Source organism: Balearica regulorum, chromosome 10 (genome assembly GCF_011004875.1).
Source record: "Balearica regulorum gibbericeps isolate bBalReg1 chromosome 10, bBalReg1.pri, whole genome shotgun sequence".
NCBI classification, from domain to species: Eukaryota; Metazoa; Chordata; class Aves; order Gruiformes; family Gruidae; genus Balearica; species Balearica regulorum.
Window position 1 is genome coordinate 9,006,714 of NC_046193.1, and position 22,114 is coordinate 9,028,827.

The 22,114-nt window shown below is 35.9% G+C and overlaps 1 protein-coding gene across 4 annotated transcripts in view; it reads left to right on the forward strand.

The window, feature by feature from the left end:
- CACNA2D3 (calcium voltage-gated channel auxiliary subunit alpha2delta 3) overlaps nt 1–22,114 on the forward strand; it is a 463,402-nt gene that overhangs the window by 85,423 nt on the left and 355,865 nt on the right. For all 4 annotated transcript variants that reach the window (XR_012837017.1, XM_075761986.1, XM_075761987.1 and 1 more), the window contains exon 3: nt 12,506–12,622. Coding sequence is in view for 3 of the 4 variants with exons in the window: in XM_075761986.1 (XP_075618101.1) it covers nt 12,506–12,622 (117 nt within the window). In the remaining variant the exon portion in view is untranslated. The remainder of the gene's footprint in view (nt 1–12,505; nt 12,623–22,114) is intronic.

Below are 22,114 nucleotides of genomic sequence, written 5' to 3' on the forward strand. Positions count from 1 at the left end.
TACAGGCTTTTTCAGAGTTAGGAATTTCCATGCAAACTCTGAAAGTTCATATAAAATAAATGAATAACTTCATTGTAACAGGTTATTTCATGATAGTACAAGGTAGGATTCTAGTGTAAGAAAAATGCAGATAGTGCACCCTATGATTAAACCGGTGCTTGCAAATTGTTGTCAGTTTGCATTAAAAAAAAAAAAAAAAGTAGGTGGTGTTCTTGTGAAGTCTTAAAGATTTCTTGTATCTTGCGCTACTGGCTATTATGTATTCAGGTACCTCAGGAACAAAGAAATGACAGAGAAATGGATGGCCTGGGCTTAACTAAGTAGGTGATGGTACAGATGAGGCCTGATAAGCTTAACACTTCATCTCTGTGCTGCCGCTGTGGTTTGCAAGGAGATTAGAACTGTCTGACTGTGAGGAGGGCAAGCGCCACAAATTCACTCATACATGGCAGTTCTGTAATGAGGTGATACTTCATTCCTTAAACTACTGAACTAGAACTGCACAAACAGATGTGTGCCTCTGGCAGTCCTGTGCATGCAGCGCGAGCTCTGCCGTACCTCCAAATGCAAACAGAATGTCCGGTTGCCACAGTTATATTTTATTGATGTACGCTGTTCCTTGTACGTTCATAATAATAAGCGCCAAATTGTATTTTTGTGAAAAGAGGAAACCTGCAAGTAAATTCAGGGTGTTTACATTGCAGGGTAGAGTTTGACAGGAATCTAAATTATTGTAATTTTTCAGTAGGTTAACATGACAAAATCTGGTGTTGGAAATTAAGTGTTCCACCTTTGGTTATGTGCATTATGTTCTTTTATAGCAAAACTTTTTTAGAAAGCTCATAAGACGGAGATGCAATCCTACATTATGAATCTTATACACAGTTGCTGGTAAACAACCAAAGGTCAAGCTCGGTCTCAGAAGTTAGCTTTTTTGAGCTTGATGACATGAGTTTAGCAAAACTGCATAAGGATGTGTTGAGAGTCAGAAATGACCACTGGGACCCTAAATTCACAGTAGATAGCATTAAGTGCTGACTTGTTCTGCCTGCTTCAGTAGGACCACTTGTGATTTTTAACTTAAGCAGATGTTAATTACTGTGCTGTCTTAGAGGCTTGAATGCAGTTCACCAAGAAGGTCATTGCTTTGTGGTGAGCAGAGAGGAATTTATCAATAGACTGACTAGCAGTAACCTGTGATTCAGGGGGCTTTGATATTTTGGGGTTTAGTGAAATTGTGTATTTTTATTAAGCAATGAAATAGTAGTAGTCTGCTGATGGCAATTTGCTGAACATTATAATGAAGACTATATTTGAAAAACGGAAACTTTAATTTTGATCTCTTTGTGAAACGTACTGTTAATTGTAGCAATTTAAAGTTTAGTTTGTGCAAAAATAGTACCTAATATTCATTGTGTTAGAATTCTTTTAAAATTTTGTTCTTCAGAAAGCAATGACACTCTTTTTAAAACTAGAAATCTTGTTTCCTCTTCTGGAGGCTTGCTGGTCTAGGGCCACTCCCTCAAAGGAACAGGACCACCACATTTTTTTTATTTTCTAAGAGGCAGCTGCCTGCATTAGATCCTGATCACTTAAACCTGGTCTTTTTTTAATTGCAATAAAAAAGAGGCATTATTTAATTAACTAGTGGAACTGAATCAAATGAAGTATCAACATAAGCAAACATAATTTTTCAGTGCTAAGGTTTTCCGCTATGGTATAATGAACCACATAAGGCTTAAAACAGGTCTTATACATATATACCTTAGTAGAGTACTTGTGTTGGAGAAACGTGATTTTTAGACATTAGCTGTTTATACTAATAAATATCCCAAATAAAACTTTTATTTAAGAAGCAAACTTTCAAATTGTAGTACTTGAAAATGTCAGCCAGTATACGCACATGCTCCTAAAAGACAAGCTGTTTTTTCTACCTGTGCAAATAAAGCAGTACTTTTTTTAAAGTGCTATAAGCATATGAACAGAAAAGATACAGTAAGGAGATAACAGTATGTGTTCTTTTTCTAATTAACAACTTTTATGTGATTAAAGTGTTCTTCTACTAGCTTCCTCTCATGTGTGAAGGGAGCAAAAGTAAATTAATTACCATTAGCCTGAAGGAGAGCACACTGTATTCTTTACGACTTCATAGTATTGATTTGGGTATTATTCATGGCTTCTATTCCCTGCTACGCAGATTGATGGATCTTTAATTCATAGATACATTATCATTAATAGTGGTTTATTGACCAAGCAAAACAAAGCTGTTGCTGGGTCCTTTCTAGTGCAGAAGCTCTGTACTTTTTCTGATAAATATATTTGTTTATACGTTCTATTATAGACGCTTGAGTTAGATGGTTTATTTCTAGGCAGTGCCAAATACTATAGTTTAGTTTCCAAACCTTTCTCTTCTCTTCTCTTCTCTTCTCTTCTCTTCTCTTCTCTTCTCTTCTCTTCTCTTCTCTTCTCTTCTCTTCTCTTCTCTTCTCTTCTCTTCTCTTCTCTTCTCTTCTGCTAGTTTGCTGAATTCTTCTCAAGATATCTGCACACAGACCACGTGCAGGTGGTCTGATTTTTGAAGATTCTGAGAACGTACCGACATCGCTGGCTTTGTGATGGAGGGGAGTTTAGATTTTTGAAAATAATTTTTCATGTTCAGTGATGAAATGAAGGATTGGAAGCCTAAATTCATGTGCCTGAGTTCAGATATTCAGATATTATGCTTTTTCTTGTTATTGGAAGTCCACTTTGATACGTGGTGTTCTGATACCTGTCTAAAACCCTAAATCAATGTAAATACCGTTATCAGGTGAATACAGAAAAGTGCAATGATGAGAAATAGCAGCCGGGATCAATGCCATGTCCTTCATTGTGACAAACAATGAAATAAAGCCCATTTAAGAGTTACCATTGAAGGTCCTGCACAATGCAAAGGGTAAAGGTTTACAAGTATTATCCAAGCAGATGAATGTTAGTTATAGAGAGCATTGCAAATTGTGAAGAGTTTGTGTCCCAAGGAGATGAGATTTTTCTGAGGAACAATAACCATTAGCTATTCTAAAAGAGTGCTTTTAAATCTTGTCACAAGACATGGATATTGCTAAGCAAAGGTTTGTCTTCAGAATGCACTTCAGTTTTTATGTCTATACTCCACTTTGGCTTCAGCTTTCTTTGTCGTTTATGTTATTTTATTGGTCGTTTAGGGGCAGCCATGGAAGATGGGGAAACAACTGTCTAGTTTTTCTTGGATGGAAAATAAGCATTGTCTAATAAAAGCATATAAAAATACTGAAATCTAGAACAACAGCTGGCTGTGAGGCAGGCATAGGTCCACAGAAATGGAACAATAAGGGAGGGAGAGAGAGAGAGAAAAAACCCAAACATTATAAAGGCTGTTTGAAAGAATTAGTTTCTGGATGTATCTTGTGACAGCACAAAGCAAGCTGTTTCTCTTGGTTGTTCTTGTTTCCAGTTACCATGAAGGCTTTCTGAGAAGACCGATGCAGTTTGGTGTACAAAAGAAAATGTTGTTAGCATCTCATTCCAGATGAGAAATTGGTGAACGTAGTAAGTTGTCAGGTTCCCCACTTCTGAATCTTCAGTGACTCAAAATAAATATCCAGGATGAAAGGACTGCATTCCCCCATTTCTTCAGACTTTTGTGAGGACCAGATTAGAAGTACAGGCCTCTAATATACTTGCTTTCACCTGAAAATATAGTGATGGCTTTGCCTTGGATGAACATGCCCTCTGGGTCATGTTGTGATTCTGCAGATTTATACTTATAGGGTTTTTTTGTTCGTTGTTTAAAGCAGTTCATGTGAAATACTGTAGTGAGTTTTCAAGAGTATCAAGTACATCCTTATGGAGAAAGGAGTCTCCAGGGAAGTTCCAGAATGTTCTTTTTGGTTTAAATGAGGGCTTTATGTTCTCTTCTAAAATAGAAGCAAGGGTATGTATAATTACATAGATAGCTTCTGTAAAATGTATTTCTAAAGCAATTCCTAATAGTCTTGGTTAACTGACTCTTAAAACACCCGTGCTGGCCTGTGAAGATGTTTCAGATGTCTAAAAGAATGTACAAGATAGTAATTTGCTTTTTCAACCATTTTCGATATGAATGAGTTTATAGTCAGGAAAGATGGTGAGTTGGCACTCTTCTGCAAAAGAGTCTCAAGTCGTAAAATCACGGCATGGTTTGGGTTGGAAGGGACCTCAAAGCCCATCTAGTTCTAACCCCCCTGCCATGGCCAGGGACACCCTCCACTAGCCCAGGTTGCCCAAAGTCTCATCCGACCTGGCCTTGAACACTTCCAGGAATGGGGCCTCCACAACTTCTCTGGACAACCTGTGCCAGTGCCTCACCACCCTCACAGGGAAGAATTTCTTCCCAATATCTAACCTAAACCTACTCTCCTTCAGTTTAGAGCCATTCCCCCTTGTCCTGTCACTACTTGCCCTTGTAAACTGTCCCTCAGTCTCTGCCACTGGATGTGGAGGCAGGAGCAAGGCAAACCTTCTCTAGTGTTTTTTGTTACTTTGGTTAGCCCTGACCCAAAGCAACTCTGTTAAAGGGAAAGCTGTGAGTGAATTCTTGACCTCTGTTCAACTGCTTGGAATTAGATCTTCTAACTGGATTGCTATTTGGATCGCTTGTTTTGGTGATGGTTGTTTAGGCAGAGGCTTATTAACTACTTCAAGTAAAAATTAAAATACTGAATTAGTTTTAGAGAGCTAGCATTTTAAACTCCTGGAATGTGTTTCCTTATCTATTTATTAGAGAATAGCATAATTTATGCATCACCAGTATGACTGCTGCTTTTAAATTTTATTTGTGGTGAGAAATACTCTATATTTTAGAGTAGCTTGTATCTTTCCACGCTAGCTCAGCTGTTTTAACCAGGAATATATTTGAGACTCTTCCTGTGATTGCTGTTTATGTGGTATACCTGTACCTATCTAGTTGTGCAAAGGCTTGAGGAGATACCTTGTGTGGACATGTTTCGCAGACACGGCAGGGGAATATTGTTAAATCAGGAACTGGGTTGGTTGGTTTGGTTTTGATTACCATTCAGCTTAATGCTTTAATTGATTTGGTTTTGTAGCACTTGCATGCAGCAATGAGGTAAAAATAGGTCAGAAGTAAATATCTTTGTAAAGATTAAATACGCTGGGGATATAGTGCCCTTGCAATGACTGTAAGATACTTGCATGTGTGTAAATTATTTTGCAAGGAAAGCAGTAACTATCCTTGTCAAGGCTGCTGATGATAACAAATTTCCCAGGATAGCTGATCTTTGGCTATAATATGCCAGGTACAGCTTTGAGTAGCTAATCATAGTAAAATAGTATGCAACAAATATTTAAATATTTTGCATTTTGAAGCGTATTTTATGAAGTAACTAAATGGGAGCTTGAGGCAACAGGAGTTCCTCAGATACCAGTGTGTGGCAAGAGTCAAATGTGACAGGCTAATGTAGAGTTCCTTGGAGTCATTTGATGAAGTGAGTAAAAATTTCTCTGCAGAAAAGAAAATGAGTGTGCCACCACACTGGTCACTGCTGTGATGGATTTCATCAACACAAAGAGGTTCAGTAAAGGTTAATAGGAGTGTGTAATGTGGTGTAACACAAACTCCCAATTATCAAGGAGTTCTCTAACGTCAAGGTGAGTAGAAATATGCCGTTGTGACTCATCTTTCCATACAGATCAAGCTGAACTTATCAAAGTTATCTGTGGTCTGTTGGGCAAGGCACCGGAAGAATAACCAAGAGAGCTTGTTCTCTTTGTAGTTATGAACTGTTGCGTGACATTAGGGATGTCACCGAATTTATCTATGTCTCCATATTCTTGTGTACAGAATGGAGTTCATCATCAATACTCCTTTTATAAAGTCTTTGGAGATCTGTGGATGAAAAAATTCTATATCGGTTCTGAACTAAAATAATTTTGTTTATAAATGCTCACCAGCCATCATCAACAAAATAAAAACAACTCTCAATAATGCTTAATTTGTTAAGGCCTTTAAAGTTGCTCCACTGAATGCGTTTTCAAGCAAGGAGGGACCAGGTAATAACAATATAACACTGTCACCCTAGTTTAAAAAACCCACACTGCCGTAGGGTCAATGTGATAATGGGAAAATACAAAATCTTTTCATAAGGAAGAGTTGCAGATGAGTCTATCAGAGGAGTGCACCATCTGTATTTGATATCTCTGCTGTGGTAGTGCCATCTGAGTACCCTTCTGCTCAGTGGAAAAGCTCCTATTCCCACTCACGCGCGTGTGTAATTCTGGAGACTGCTTTTATATGGCTTCAAATTCAGGTTTATTCCAACAGCGCATATATAATTAGCGACCCCTCACTTCTGACGAAGCATGTAGAGGCTGTGCTGTATATTTTTAAATCTTATGCTGGGAATTGCTCCACAGTCTCTCACGTGCAGAAGGGATGTGTGGTAGAGTACAGCAACAACTTGAGCTAGCTAAGGTTGAAACTTTCACAGTTTGTGTCACATCAATTTGAATGTGGATATTGTTTTAAAAAAATATTGTCTTATAAAATGCTGTAATAGATTTTTCCACATCAAGAGCAATTTATATTCTTAGTTTTGATTTAAAAGCTCAGAGCCATATTTTGATAATAGCAGAAAGCCTTTCTCTGTGCGTAGTTCTTTTAATTTCAACAGAACTGTTAACGGTGTAGGACAGCACCTAATGTGACTACACTGTCAGTTTGCTCCACGTAAATTGTACGTTTGGGGTTTTATAATTTAAAAAAACCCCAAACCAAAACCCACACGTGTAAAAAGTAGTAGGTGTGTTTAAAGCACCCTGAATAAATGCCATTTGTTTTAAATTTTGTGCAGTAGTAATGATAACATACAAAACAGTTATACAATGAAAAGAGCATTTAAAAAATGAATGTTAGGTTTATTTTTAGATTGCAATGAGCAATAGATGAGGGAAAAACCCCCAACATTTTTCTTGATGAATAAAATGTAGTATATTTTCAGCCTTCTGATCCCAACACTCTAGAACTTGACCTAAAAATCCAAAGTTGCTTTGGGTAGGGAAGTCAACAGTAGTGAAGAAATCCATGACTTTAGGGTTTAAAGAATTAACTGAGACAGAACTCTGTTTAAGACTGATGTAGTTTTTGACTCTGTAACTAAAAAAAAAAAAAAACCACCACGTTGAGCTGCAAATTGTATTAGCTGTAAGCTTTTTGCAGCCTTGCAGACTCGTTTATTGATTACATTTGATTGTCAGGATATCTCAAATATAGAAATAATTCCACTAAGCCAATTAACTCCTGTGGCCCTTCAAACCAGCACTTCTGTGCCAAGGGGAGTCGCTGTTAGGACTTACATGGCAGAGTGTCAGAAGCAAGTTTAAACAGTTCCAGTGGTGCACAGCCCTTCAACTGGGCGATAGTTATTAATTGAAATCAAAGAGTCGGTGATTTAATCAAAAGTGTATGTTTTTCTGATCTCGCTTTACATTTGCAATGTTGAGACTTGAACATCTGAAAGTGGTTTTGGTGTAGGGTTTTCTGTTTTTTGGGGGTTTTTTGGGTTTTGTTTGGTTTTTTGCAAATGGCATGGAGTAAACGTACTCTTTTTTTTCAGGGAAGAATGGACAGATTGAATGGATGTTTGATTTTTCATTTGCATGACTGTTCTGCTTTTTCATTATGAAACAAAAAATGTATACATGCATATATAGATAATTTAACCTGTATGTAACAAAAACACTCTCAAAAAGCAATATTTATGAAATATGTACAACTATGCAAACTAGAGGTATGAACACACCTCAGAGACATATATCAGTTTCTTATATGCGACACAAAGTGACGGATTACTTTTAAAGGATTATTACAATATTCCTGTTGAGTAAATGAATTTCTTTAATCGGGATGGTAGTGATATTTACTGGCTCTGAAAATCCTGTGGAGTGGGAATAATTTTCATCATAAATGGTTGTTCTGCGCATGTACAAAGCACCCACAGACTTGTCGAAAGACTGATATGAAGGACTGTTTACACACTTGTAAGTAACTTAAAAATATTTTTCTATACAGTATAAAGGCAATTATCTTGATTTTTATAAGAGTTGATAGAATTAGATACAAACAGGAACACAAAAATCATGTTTCTCTTTGGAGAAAAAATAAGGAGTAAAAATTCAAACTGTAGCTGACATATGGTATCTTTCTGAAGCTGTCTTGCTTTAAGAGGGTATTTCTTTTCCTGCCTTGGTCACTGAAGCTGCATAGGTTTTGGTGGGATGGTTTTATTTCTTTTATTTCTTCAAATTTTAGAAATTTGAAAACAAATTTCTAAATTTCTATTGTTTTCTGTTGTAGGTTTTGGTTTTTTTTTTTTTTTTTTAGGTGTTGATTTTTTCAGTGCCTAATAGTGACTGTATTAAATGCTTCAGACCTGAGTTTTGTATAGATTGCTTTCTGGTATGTTATTTCTAGATGATCATTTATCATGCAAGAAAAAAGCCCCATGCCTAAATCCATGAACAGCGTTAAAAGTTCTGACAATGAAGTACTGTCCGTCTTTCCCTGGCGCTTATGTGAAATGATCTGGCAAAACAGATACTGAAGAAATAATGTAATTTTTGTGTGCTTTCTCAAATGATAAATGTTCTCATATCTCTGGAGAATTTCTTACCAAATGATGATTTTTGCAAGCAGAAAGAATCAGCATTTCAAGTTTTTTGATTTTTTTTTTGTAACGCAGCAAATCAGAAGTTGTCTGCTCAATCTTCTAGACAATTAGAAATCCATTTATATAAAGGAATGTCCAACTGTGACTAACTTTTGTTCTGCAAGTCAATTATTTATAGCAAAGTTAAGGCTATTTTCTCTCATTTTAATAACAGTACAAATGTATTACTGGGTATGTTACAAAAGTTGATGAGAATTTTTCAGTATCTCTTACTGGAATAAAATTATACGACATTGAAAAAATAGGATTATTTTATTTTTAAAAACCCAAAAACTTTATCATCAACTTCATATTTTTTACAGTGGAGAGAGGTGGCTATTTAAGGCTTTGCTTGGAAGAGCCATTCAGAGTAGCGGTACTACAAGGTCATTTGAGAGCCTGGAATATGAAGGACAGGCTGGCACAGAAATTTTTTTTTTTTTTTTGCCACTGTCCGTGGTAGCTTTTTGCTTAATGGGAACCCTAATGGCACACTGCTGTTTTCTCAAGATTACATTAAAATAAAATAAATAATTTCATTTAAAAACTATTTCAAATTTATTTCAAAAGGAGTATGTCTTTGCTGCTTTAGCTAATTTATTTAAATTAAAACCAAACTTAATATGTAAAATCTAGTGGTAGGGAAATGATGAGAGCCTGGAGGTCAGGCAGCCTCTGCAGTGAAAGGAAGAAAATCCATTATTAATGATGTTCTTTGTTAGAATTTCATTGTGGTTTTTTTTTTTTCCCCACTATCTGCTGTGATGCAGGTTTCTTGCGTTGATAGTTGTTATAAAATCAACTGCTTTCTAGATTTGAATCTAAATTCCTAGCCTCATGCACACTGAGTACTAAGAGGAAGCACATAGACACGCACCTCTTCCCTCCAGACACAATCACTAGAGCACAAGGATACTAAAAACAGCTGGTGTTTTTTCCAGCCACATAATTTTTTCTGTTTTGGAACCTTCCACTGATGGCTGAAAAAATAATAGAAGTATTTTTATGGCAATGAAATACTGAATGTAAAATACATATTATGTAAACCTCTTATTATGTAAATTTCTTGGTTGCTAAGGTCTTGCAGATCAAGTGAATACTTGAGTTTCTTGCAAATGTTCTTGAAGGTTTCCAGCAGTTGACTAGAGAGGCACCATGCAAGTTGTGTGGTCTTTTCAAATAGAACTTAAAGAATATCTTCTGTTTCCTCCAATTTTTTGTTTATGTTGGAACTTTGGCATTTAAATTGTGAAAAAAATGAATTTATGTATCATGAACTAGCATAACTATAAAATTATAAATTATCAGTTAATAACTCTTTCCCATCTTTTTTTGAGTGCAAGGTGTTACTAATTTTCAAAAGCACCGGTTGCTCAAAATTGAGAAGTGTGGTTTTTTTAATACATTCTCACAACAGCCTAATAGCCCATATAGTATAATTCTCTATGCCTCGCAAATTTGTCAACTTCAACTGTACCATTCAGTTTTTGGACAAATGTAGTGAATGATCTCCTGGTTTTCTTCACTTGATGGCAAAGCTTAAATCAATAAATCTGATGACGTGAAAACAGTCTCTTGAAGTGATGCATTTTAGAATATTTTCTAAGAACTCAAAGGTCAACTCTGAAGGAAACAATTTTTATCAGAACTTGATATGTTGAACCTGATGTGTGCAGCTTGAAATAAGTGATTCAAATTTGTACTTGATCTATTGACATAGTAAATAGGATAGTTGTTCATGACGCTGCATTTTGTTTTATTTGTTTTAAATTCTCCAAAGCTTCAAATCCTGTGGGATGTGAACAGACTTTGACATCAATTAACTGGGAATGTTTTCAATTCACTTTTAATTTACTATATTTCATCACAGTTGGTATTTGTAACATTTACCTTTCTGTTGTCTGCTGTGTTCTTGTGTTTTCTCCAGCAAATATTTTTGTATTTTAGACAAATCACTGTGCTATCCTAAATTAATTTTTTTTTTTCAGAATGGAGAGTATTGAGTTTGGTAATGGCATAACTGGACTAGCAGAGGTGCAACCAGAACTCTGCTTATGGCATTTAAATGCAGACCAAGAAGGGGAAAAAACAAATCTTCCCTCCTGCCTCCAGGGAGCAAAATGCAGGTGGTCTGCTTAAGGCTTCTTAGATTGCTTAGACTAATATTAAAATCTCAGCTAGAATAGAGCCTCGTAACTAGAAATACTGGGGGGGGGGAGTTATTACTGAAATGGAAAAATTACAGAATATAGACAATTTAGTGTCCTACATATTTATGGGCAACACTGTATATTTTAAACTTCTTATGAAATTGTCTGCAAATGATATTTTGTCAAATATTATTTGCCTATCAAAACACTCCAACAAGTTTTTACAGAGAAGTATAAATAGTAAAGCAAGTCCAAAGCGTCACTTTGCCTTGCAAATTAGCTTTGTCAGAAGAAATAGGTACAATATGCGCAGGCATATGCTTACAAATAGAGTCCGTCCTTCCATCACCAGCCAGAACATGACTAGTCCCGACTTATTTGCTGTTTTGATCATTTTAGTGTTCATCCAGGTGCTCTGAGCCACTGTTTTTGATGCTATTATTCTTTCTTCTCTCTCTGGAGTTATATAAGGTTGGGAGATAATTGTAATTCTATAGGCGAATTTTATTGATAAATCTTTTTAATAATAACAGCTCATTTTATTGACTCAAGTTTTGTGCTGTGCATTGCACTAAAAGTCTGCTTTAGAAGTTTGGAAGATATTTTTTGCACGTAGGGCTAAAGCTGGCAGAAGCCAGGTATACTTTTCATCTTCACAGTATCATGGAGGTACAATTATGTGAATATGTTAACGGTTCGGTAACAGGCAATGATTAGATCACCACAACGCATACATGCTTTAAATTGAGAAGCAAACAATAACTAGACCAAAAGCCATCACTTTTAGCGTACAGGCAGTACTGGAATGTCATGGGAAGGAGGAACATTCTCAGTACTAAGTGTTTTGAAGATTGACTCCAAAGAATATTATGGTTTTTTTGGTATGTTATATTCTTACAAGCGTCATTGTAAACACTGATAAAGAAAAAAATGTTTATATGCAGAAAATAGAGGATAAAAATTGTTTTGAATATATTTTTAGTGCTTAATCTGAGACTTATTCACACTGTGAAAAGAGACCACAAGCTAATGCTCATCCATATTGCATAAAGAATACTTTTTGGCTTGCATTTGGATAAAGACTCATGGTTTATGTGGTTTATTTAGGGTTTTCTTTGCATGGAAAGTTCAATGTCTAGATAAGCTTGTAGTATAAGTATCCATAATGTAACTGTTGTATAAAGCTTGAGAAAATAGACATCTACAAGTTCAGCTGAGGAGGAGGTAGATTCTACGGTGCAGTGGATTGCCAAGCATATTGTTGGTTTTAAATGATTTTTGGATGAGTTTGGATGGGATGTGAGGATTTTTTTTACTACTTTTTTTGGCTGCTGTTCAATTGCAGGGAGGGGTAATTTGAACGTTGTGAAGGGGAATTATCATTTTCCTACAGTGCACGAGATAAATATTTCTATTATATTTTCTTAATGGAGTTCTGGTTCTAACCCAGTTGTTCTATTCCTGTGACAGCATCTTGGCACAAAGCAGCCTTCTGTCACACAAATAAACATCAAATAAATGAAGAATGTCAGCAAAAGTGTAATATGAAACTAATAATTAGTTGTCAAAATTTCAGCTGCTTCACTGTGAATAACTTTTCCCTAATTCTTTTTTTTTTTCTTTTTCATCCAGAAATACAAAGAATATGAGAAGGATGTTGCAATAGAAGAAATTGATGGCCTTCAGCTTGTGAAAAAGTTAGCAAAGAATATGGAAGAAATGTTTCATAAAAAGTCTGAAGCTGTACGGGTAAGCAGCAGATCAATCTGCTATTTCATTCTATGATGTAAAACTAAGTATATAATTTAGGCTCTGCTCTGAAGGCTGTACTAGTGATTGAAGGTGCTGAAGTGGAAATACTAAAGTGTTGAGAAGTATTTTAGGATCAGTGTTCAAGAGAATAGATACAAATTATTTATATCATCAACAGATAAATGCAAGAGAGTGCAACTAGGTTTGGACTACCAGTTTCCCATATGAGTTTGTAAGGTATCTCGTGTTCAGTAAAACAGAACTACGTTTGGTTGTGCATTGAAATGTTAGATTTCAAAACATCAAACCAAAGAAACTTAATTTCACTACTCACTGTTATAAAAACTGTATTTCAGAGAGTCTTCTGAGTTCAAGAACTGTCCTCTAGTTCAAATCTAGAAGAAAAAGCAGGTGCCTAAAATGGGAGTAAATCCAAAATTATTCTAACTGTGCTAAGTACTACATCACTCCAAAGGCAACTTGCTAATGATCATTAAATAGCTACATTGAGCTTTCTGTACATCTATAGGTTTGGGAGTTTCATGGGGTTTTTTGTGGTATTTTTTTTAATCTCCATTCTGATTCTTCTTTTGTAGTAGTTTTGGCATCCTATTAGATTAGATTTACCTTAAAAAAAGAAAAAGTTCTGACTTCTATGTTTTACTATATCGAATAGGAGTTCATTGTAACATGCATGTCCTAAAGAACAACAGGTAGTTTTCATTTTGCATTATTCTTTACTAGAAATTTTAGGTGACTGCCTGTAACATTAGTTCCTGTTACATCACCTGTATCAACAAACTAAGAGGACATTGTGGTGATGCCGTTTACCACCAGCTACTCTATTTCAGCCAGATTTGTCTGCTCAATTGAGTTGAAGGTCTTTGTGTCTCAACTGTGGAGCTTAAGACATCGCCCAAGGACAGGGATTCCATTTGTGCAACTGTAGATGCAATTTCGCCTTCAGCTTTTCATTTTTTGTTATGTTGCAAAAGGGAGGAAGGAATTTGGCTATGTTTAGAGGTTGAATTTTCTGGGCTGGCAGCAAAATAAAACATATTTCAGCTTGTAAACTGAGCACACTTGGCAGGGAAGCGGAGAAGGACAATAAACATGGAACCTCGCAATGCTATGTTTACAGTCTGTTTTTTCAGAGAAAAACTGCACTTTTAAGACGCGTACAACAGCTCCCAGAAGCCTACAGAATATTGACTTGGAGGTGTGTGTATTGTTTCCCTTGTTCCTTAGTGGAGAAACTTGCTGCCCTGAGATCATAACAATGGGAAAAAACCCCATCCTTGGGGCAGCACTTGTTTAGAGCGAGAAGCGACCAGCAAGTTGCACCCAAGGAAAGCGGAGCTCTGTTCCATCCCTGTGGAGTGCTCTTGGGGGAAGAGCAGTTTGTCTCTAAATTAGAGCTTCGTAGTGAATGTTTTCTAATGTTCATGAATGTTTAGAACTGGTTTGGCCTCTTCATGCAGATGGTGTTTTTGTCTAAGCAGGTAAAAAAAATATAGGACCAATATAGGCCACCATGCTCTGAGTGAAAATAAGCTCAAATTCTGGGAAGTTAAAATATACATACAATATTGTGTGAAGGGTTTTAGTGCCAAACACTGACTGAAATCCAGAGCCTTCTTTGGAAGGTTTCCATCTTTAGAAAGGAAGCTTGAAGCTTGGTTTGGACAGGGTCGCTTCTTTTAAAAAATCATCTGTTTAGTGTACCTTCCAAAAAAGCATGTGGGTATTTTAGCATAATTACATAATGTAGTCCATCTTGGTTGCTAGAGATGTAGTTAGTGAGTGACCTTTTATGCTCTGGTAGTAAGTAGTGCTTAGTATTTTATGTCCTGATAAGTACAAAATCCTTTGGTATCGTGCCGGTTTTGCATAAGTTCCATCTTTGGTACATCATAGCTACTTTTCTCCTCATATCTGGAGAGGTGAGATAGGAGTGACAAAACTCATATGGACCTAAGACCTCTGCCTCATGCTGAGACAAAGTAATACTGCATCACCTTGCCTCTAAAATAATAGAATTTTGACATATGCTTTTGATGGAAATAATGGGCTGACCATTGCAAGGGTTCAAATCCAAGTGCTCAGAAAATGTGTTCCAATGTTACCCCAAATTGTTGCCCTCCACTGCTCATTGAATTAGCTTCAAGTAGACACCAAAATCCATGCTTGAATTTAAAATACTTTTTAGATAAACCATTTTAATCAACATACTTTTTCAGGCTGTAGCAGATATAGCAATCTGTGACAACTATTTATAAAGCCACAGTATATAAAATATTTAATTTGTAGAAAAGGCCAGAAGAAAGAACTGGAAATATAGAAATAGGATGGCTTGGAAAGGCCTTCAGGTTTTTTGTTTTGTTTTATGCTTTCAAACACATTAACTTGTTTGAAGCTACTAATCACGTTTGACACTCTCTTCTCCCTCCTCCCCCCTTTATATTCTGGTTGAATTTTTATCTTTCTGTCTCGTTGCTTTTCAATAGTGATTAGTTAGTCAGTGTGATTTTTATCATATTCATCCCCCGTTTTGAATTACCCTTCAGCATGCAATTATCCTATCACAGAAGGTCCTATTTTTGTGCTGTCAGCTACTAAAATAAATGGAAAACTGAAGTGCTTAAACCAATTATATAACCTTTTGTCATTTACTTACTGATGGAAACCCTTGCAAGCAACTTTTTTTTTTCTCTCTTTTTCCTCCCCCTCCCCAGCGTTCACTATTTACCTTAGATTTATGTCAGTTCAGGATATTCCTCTTAACCACTTCCTTCCTAGTACTGCCCTACTTGATTGAATTTCAGAGAGGCAACTTCAGATTTTCTTTTAAAATATTTGTCACATGATTTAAGTTAAAACCACTAAAAAGGGGTTTTGATTCAATGTCGCTGATGCTTTGTTTCTAGCTGTGTTCTAGATGTATCCGTTTACCTTTAAGACTATTGCATTTGAGTTGGGAAAAATCTTACTGCCCATAAGGTAGAATAAGTGGAAATATTTCCTGCGTTGTTCAGCGGTGGATTTAATTTTACACCCAAACCAAAATAATCCCTTTGAGAGCCTTGTGTAGTCCGCTGTCACTTGTGGTATTGCTTCAGTTGCTTTTCCTGGACTTTTAGTGATTTCACTCCTAGGAAATGTGCTTCATCAGTCCTAATTTATAGTTAGCTGTGACTTTTTTTGAACTTTTTAGAAGGTTTGATGATATTTTGGTGACTCCACTCCTTTGAAACCGAAGAGAATAGACCACAACGGCATAATGCTCAGTAACAAATGGCTACTGCAAAAAACTTGATAGAGAAAAAGAAGTGGAATTAAACCTATTCATTTGTTGCTTTTACTTTTCCTAGTTAATGGTGTAATGGGAAAGAATCAAAGGAAGATAGAGGGAAGTGAAAAAGAAAGCAAAATGAAAGATAACTTATTAGAGAATATTCAAGAAGCTATTATTAAAACTTTCGCTATGCAGTTAAATTTCTATTTTCATTAGTGTTTCTTTGCAAGTGAAGAGAATCCTGTGAAAAAGATTGTTGATTTACTTGTAAGATGGCAAATCAAGTGTTAAGGATTATTTTTCTTTAAGGCAACTACTATTGCTGCAGTGGAAAATGCAAATAAAAGAGATTTCTTTTTATTAACTTTTCCTACTGTAGCTACCTGGTGTTCATTGTGAAGCTGATTCTCATTATAACTGTACTGTGAAAAGTAATTGCTGTTGTACAGTAATTCAATTTCAGTGCCTTCATGCATCAGTAAGCCAGTGGAGTTTATCTGGAGAAACCTGGGACTTTAAAGCTTTTTATCATGGAATTCCACATGCAGACCAACATTCTTCCAAGGAGTAGAATATCAGCATTTACATTTAACAAACATTTGCAATGAAGAGAAATGGTGGGTGGTGGGTTTTTTTTTCCCACCAATGATTTTTACACCAGTCTTCAAACTGTTTTTGGATACTGTTAGGATGATATTGGTTACGCACAGTTAAAGTGTAATGTATGTATTTGAAATGTTTGTGCTTACTCATATACATGTCCGTGTTTGCACATTTTACTATGTGGACGTATATGGGTATGAGTACATACCTTTACACACATGCATCTTGAGGTTTATACATGTAATATCAACAGATGCAATTTACTACTGATTGTTTTGCTTATATATTTTCATATATATGTAAGCAAAGTATTAAACTGCATGTACTGCATCCACCTGTTTCCAAGCAAACACTGGTAAATTGATGTCTTGATCAATAAATTAATTTTTATTTAAAATGAAGTGATATGTTGGTGTGTGCAAAATGAACTTGTTTGGGTGAACACAGAGGTCATGGCAAATACTCCAAAGCTGAGAGTGAAAGGTCCTAAACAGAGGAAGTTTCTCTCTCTGTAGAGGTATTTTGCAGTGATTTAAATAGACTTATTTATGAAAGCTTAGTAAAGAATTCATACTGAATATTGTGGTCAATGAATGCAGCTTTTATTTACAAAGAAGTACTTTACTGTTTTCTTGGATATATTTGGCATTTAGCTAATTTTTGGTGTGTAACTTACTATTAAGTTCTTCCACATTTGATCAGACACATTGGTGCAGAAGGTAGTTTTTCTTTTCTGGTTGGTTGAGGGTGGCATTTAGAACTGGATTTTGAAAGCAGACACTTAAGTAGACCGATTTCACTGTTAAATACCTTTCCATTCCAGGAGTTATTTCAGTCATTCACTTTGATTGCTGCTTCCAGTTGATGTCACTGAACTCATACGAAAGGTTAATCGCAGCAAACAAACTAAATAAAACTCAAGTTTTAGAAAGGTGTCATTATTTCACATGTTCTTATTGATAAGGAAGTTTTTATATAATCTTTTGGGGGCTTCTGCTCTTCTTAAAGTGGATACTTTTTTGTCATGTTCTTCAGTTCAGGTCACTGACTGCTTCCCTTCCCTCCATTTTCATCTGCACCTATTGTCACTTTTGCAAGTGGTTAAATCCCTACAAGTGTCATCAGAATCAGGGAAAGGTTACAGGGAAGAGAGTCTGTATCCTCAGCGAGGAAAGGCAGGGAAAACTCAGTCACGAGGAAGGACTGGGAGCATAGTGCAGTGAAAGGGCACTAGGGGTGATGTAGAAGGGACCGGAATAAATTATGGGAGGTTTGTTTAGTGGATGAGGGGTAGAGACAAAAAAAAAATAATATTGTGATAAGATGGTATATGGAAAAGGGAACCTGATGAAGGATTGAAACCAAAACAATCAGAAAACCAAAGAAATGCACCTTTCTGTTCTGTAGTCTTGGACTGTGCTCTTAATACCGTTGAGCTGTGTTTTGGTTCTGTGTGTGCGTGTCTGTGACCAAAGCAGGTATAGTTCTGAATATATAGGGAGTATATTTGTTGGATTAGATAAAAGAAGCCTGGCTTGAATGAATATGCTATATTGAAAGTACATTTAACACGATATATTGAAAGAGCATTTAAGTCTAAGTGGAAGTACTAATCTGCAGGGTTATCTAAGTAGGTTACTAGACATTCACATGCATAGCTTTGGATCTTTTGTGCACCTCTCAGCTCAGAACACTTCCCAGTAGTATCATTATCTTACTAGTATATCAAAGATCAAATACATAAAATTGTAACATACTACAAGACGTTGCCAGTGTCCTAGGTCCATTGTGTGTTCTGTTTTCTTATAGCCCGGTGTCTCTGGTGCAGACATTGTTATGTTTAAAATAATCTGTTTGATATTCTTTCCACTACAGTTTTAGATGGGATTTTGAAATAACAGCCATCTGCATAATTTTCTGCCTTTTATTTCTTCATATATAATATGTGTATTAAGAATTGCTGGAATGTAATCTCCAGTTTTATATTCCTGCATACTGGAGAATTTTTGTAAAAACTATTAAATTGGGGAAGTTGATTCTATCACTGCTATGTCATTATGACAACGACGAACATTTACTGAGGACAGAACACTTTTTGCATGGTGGAGTTTAGTATTTAGGTTGTTAAATTGTAAGTTGAAAACTAGTGGCTTCCCACAGTACCTAAAGAAAAATTGGGAGAGCAGTGAGGAATATTCCAGGTGAATATTGAACTGATTTTTTTTAGACTGTTTGGAATGTACAGTGTCTTCCATGGCCACTGTGTATTTTATTACACTGTATTTTTATTCTGATTTTCTATCATTTTGATCAAGGCTAGATTGGGAATGGCATTCTTGAGAAGAGAAGCAAATAATCATTCACATTTCATATTCATGTAATAGAAGATAGAAAGGTCTTAAACATCAAAACTTATTACTTTGCTAGCCTCCCTATTTCTAAATGTATAATAAACACATTTTCACTATTCACACTGTTCCCTCATTGAGCTAATTTGCATCTGCAGAATTAGAAGGAAGGAAAATGAATATCAAGATGCAGTCTTTAAAATTGTGCAGCTCAATGGGTGCTCTTCTGACCCTGATTTTTTAATTTATTTTTTTTATATATAGTAAGACAGGGTTTTTTTTTGTCAGCAGATGGAAATGAAAAAAACCAAACCATTAAGTTTATAACATTACTGGAGGAAAAAATTCTAAATGCTTGTGGGTGGAAGGAAATTATGGTGAATCAACCTAGTGTCACTATAAATAGTTTTAAATGACAGAATAAAGACATAATGAATAAAGGAGAAATGGCTACAATTGTGTTAATTATTGCCAACAAATTAAAGTTTTCAGCAATATTTTTGTATTCACATTTAGTATTTTAACCATAATTGTTGCTAGTTACTTTTGGTATCAGATGAATTTTGCTCAGAGTTCTACTCGTCTCCTTCATATGTAAGTGATGAATTTCTGTTCTGAAAGCATTAAGAGCTTTATTTACTTTTTGGCAAATTAGACTACACTGGAAAATGAAAAGATGGTTAGTAATCCACTGACGGTCAGTGGAGTATTCAGTAGCATAATACATAACCTTGATAGTCATAGTTTGAAGGATATTTAAAGGCACAGCAAATACTTCTCTTGTTTATTGCCATTGGACTTAAGGGTTGCTTTTGCCAAATGTGTAGAAATTAGGATCTTTGACAAATGAAACATTAGCAACCCCGTTGTAGCGCAGATCAACTGGATTGCTTGTTACGGCTTTGCTGTTTAGTTCTTTGAGTGTCCCAAGAAACGTGTGTGTTTGTAGACAGGTACTGCTATGAACTCTGAAAGCGGGGGGGAAGTTTCTTTTTATTGTTACGCAGGTGCGCTTCTCTTAGCCTTCATTCCCATCACAGAGCTGCAATGTGAGTGCTCACGTTGTCCTCAGGCAAAAGAAACAAAAGAAATTCATGGAAAAGGTACAGTCAGCTCATCTCATACCTGTACTACCTGTGCGATGGAATAGATGGGCTTAATGAAATTAAGGATTTTGTCTGTAGACCACTCTGAATCGTAGCAGGAAACCCAAGTGTGTTGATTAAATCTTTATCTAAGTCTTGTATGTCCTAAAATTCAGGTTAGCTGAGTCTACAGAAAGCGATTTTTTTAAATAGGTGGGGTGAGCTGGCAAAAGCTGGAAAACTCAGTTGCTTTTTCTCATGCATTGAGTTTCTCAGTGTTTAACTTCCATAGAATGAAAAGAAAACAAGCAAAAACTTAAGGGAGATCTTTCATCTGATGCTTAATAATTTATTTTTTAACAGTTCAGGAGTGCCTTTATTGCAGAGACTTTAGATCAAAAGAATTTTGTAAATCAACCTTTTTTCTCCGCTGAGAATGAATTTTCGCTTTTTGGTCTCTGTGTACTAATATATATGACAGAAAACTTTAATACGGAAAATGAACTTGCTAGGTACGTTTTTTGAGGAAGGAGTAGTAGTTCATGTTGATCATATCTAGGAGATTCAGGGATATGTATTTGTCAACATTTTTGGGGGGGGTATGTACATAACCTGGTACATGCAGCATCTAGGAATGGCTATTCCCTAAATGCACGCTTTTATGGCTTTGCAGATCTGGAACTTTCATTGTCTTGGTACAGCTTGAAATACATATCTACAAAAAAAATGAAGCAACTTGAACTATGCTTTGAATTTTGGCTGTCTTTAAAACTCTGGTGTGTTTATATGTTTAAAAAAAAAAAAAAAAAAGCCTGAACAGTCTAGCCAGTCTTAGGAAACTTAGTGAATTTTTTTGGAAGTTCAAATTTAGAAAAAAAGAAAAAATACTCTTAAGAAAAAAGGAGGAGAAACAAAGACTTGTAGAGAAAACCTAAAAGCATTTGCTGCTGGAGATGATTGTGACGGTTTCATCCTTAGTGCCGAGAAAAGAAGTGAAAAGTATTTAAAGATAGTGCATTCAAATATAGAACACTTATCTGAAAATACAGGCAGAGAAAAAAAAAATCAAACCAGCCACTTCACAGAATAATTCTTGTATTAGACATCATTGCAGAAGTACATAACATTCAGACTTTGCCATCAACAACATAAAGTAGCTTTCCACACAGCAGGAAGAAAATAATAATGTACTTTTGGGAAAATGAAGTAGAATAAATTAGCCTCGTTTATCCTTCTTTCTTATCACTGGTTTAGCATATTAGCATATTTTACATTAATGTTAATTATTTTAACAAAAATAGTCATATTGTCCAACTTGCTGTTCAATGTGTGATTTAAACTAGTCACTTCAAATAGTAATGTATTATAATTAAAATTTAATTCTGCTTGCACAACTGTCACCTGTTCAATTTTCAATTATAATTCTTCTTTCATATTGTAAATACATATAAGTAAATCTATTTTTTGAATGATAAAAATTATTCTCAAATTTTATAAATTCTGGTACTTTTCATAAAAAAAGTAATGAAAAATGTTCAGTCAGCTCACTTTGAGAGCGTTTACTGGTACTTACTATTAATTGACTACTTTAAATGTTCTCTTGAGAATATGCACTTATAGCTTACTTGCTGTTCATGTAACATTAGTCTGTTTTCCGAAACCTTATGTACACTCAATTTAATGCTTGGATACTAAAAAAAGGTCTCCTCTTAAAGAGAACACTCAATTTTGTGAACCTGCATTTGTACAGAGTGGATTTTCAAGCTGTTGCCTGCTTTTCTCGTTACATGAACGATGCCCAGCTCCTCTGTTCCGTCTGGGGAGCACAAGGGCACGCTGGGAGCAGCGGTGAGGAGGAGCCTGTTAATAGCTTCTTGGAGGGATTTAATGGATGGTCATTTATTAGTATTTTGAGTAGGAGAGAGACTATCATCTCTGAGTAACTCTTCATTTTGAGAAATGAACAAAATAGCATGACCCTGACTCCCCAAAGTTTTTGAGGTGTGTTCCTTGGCTTGTCGTGGTGTGCCTTGGGTGACAACCGCTTTCTGCAGCCCCTTGGAGGTTGTCGCTTGCCTCCCAAACACGCCTAGCTAGCCGGTTGTCCTGCCTCACGCGGCAGCTGGGTCAGGAGGTACATCAGGTCTCAAGTGCTGGA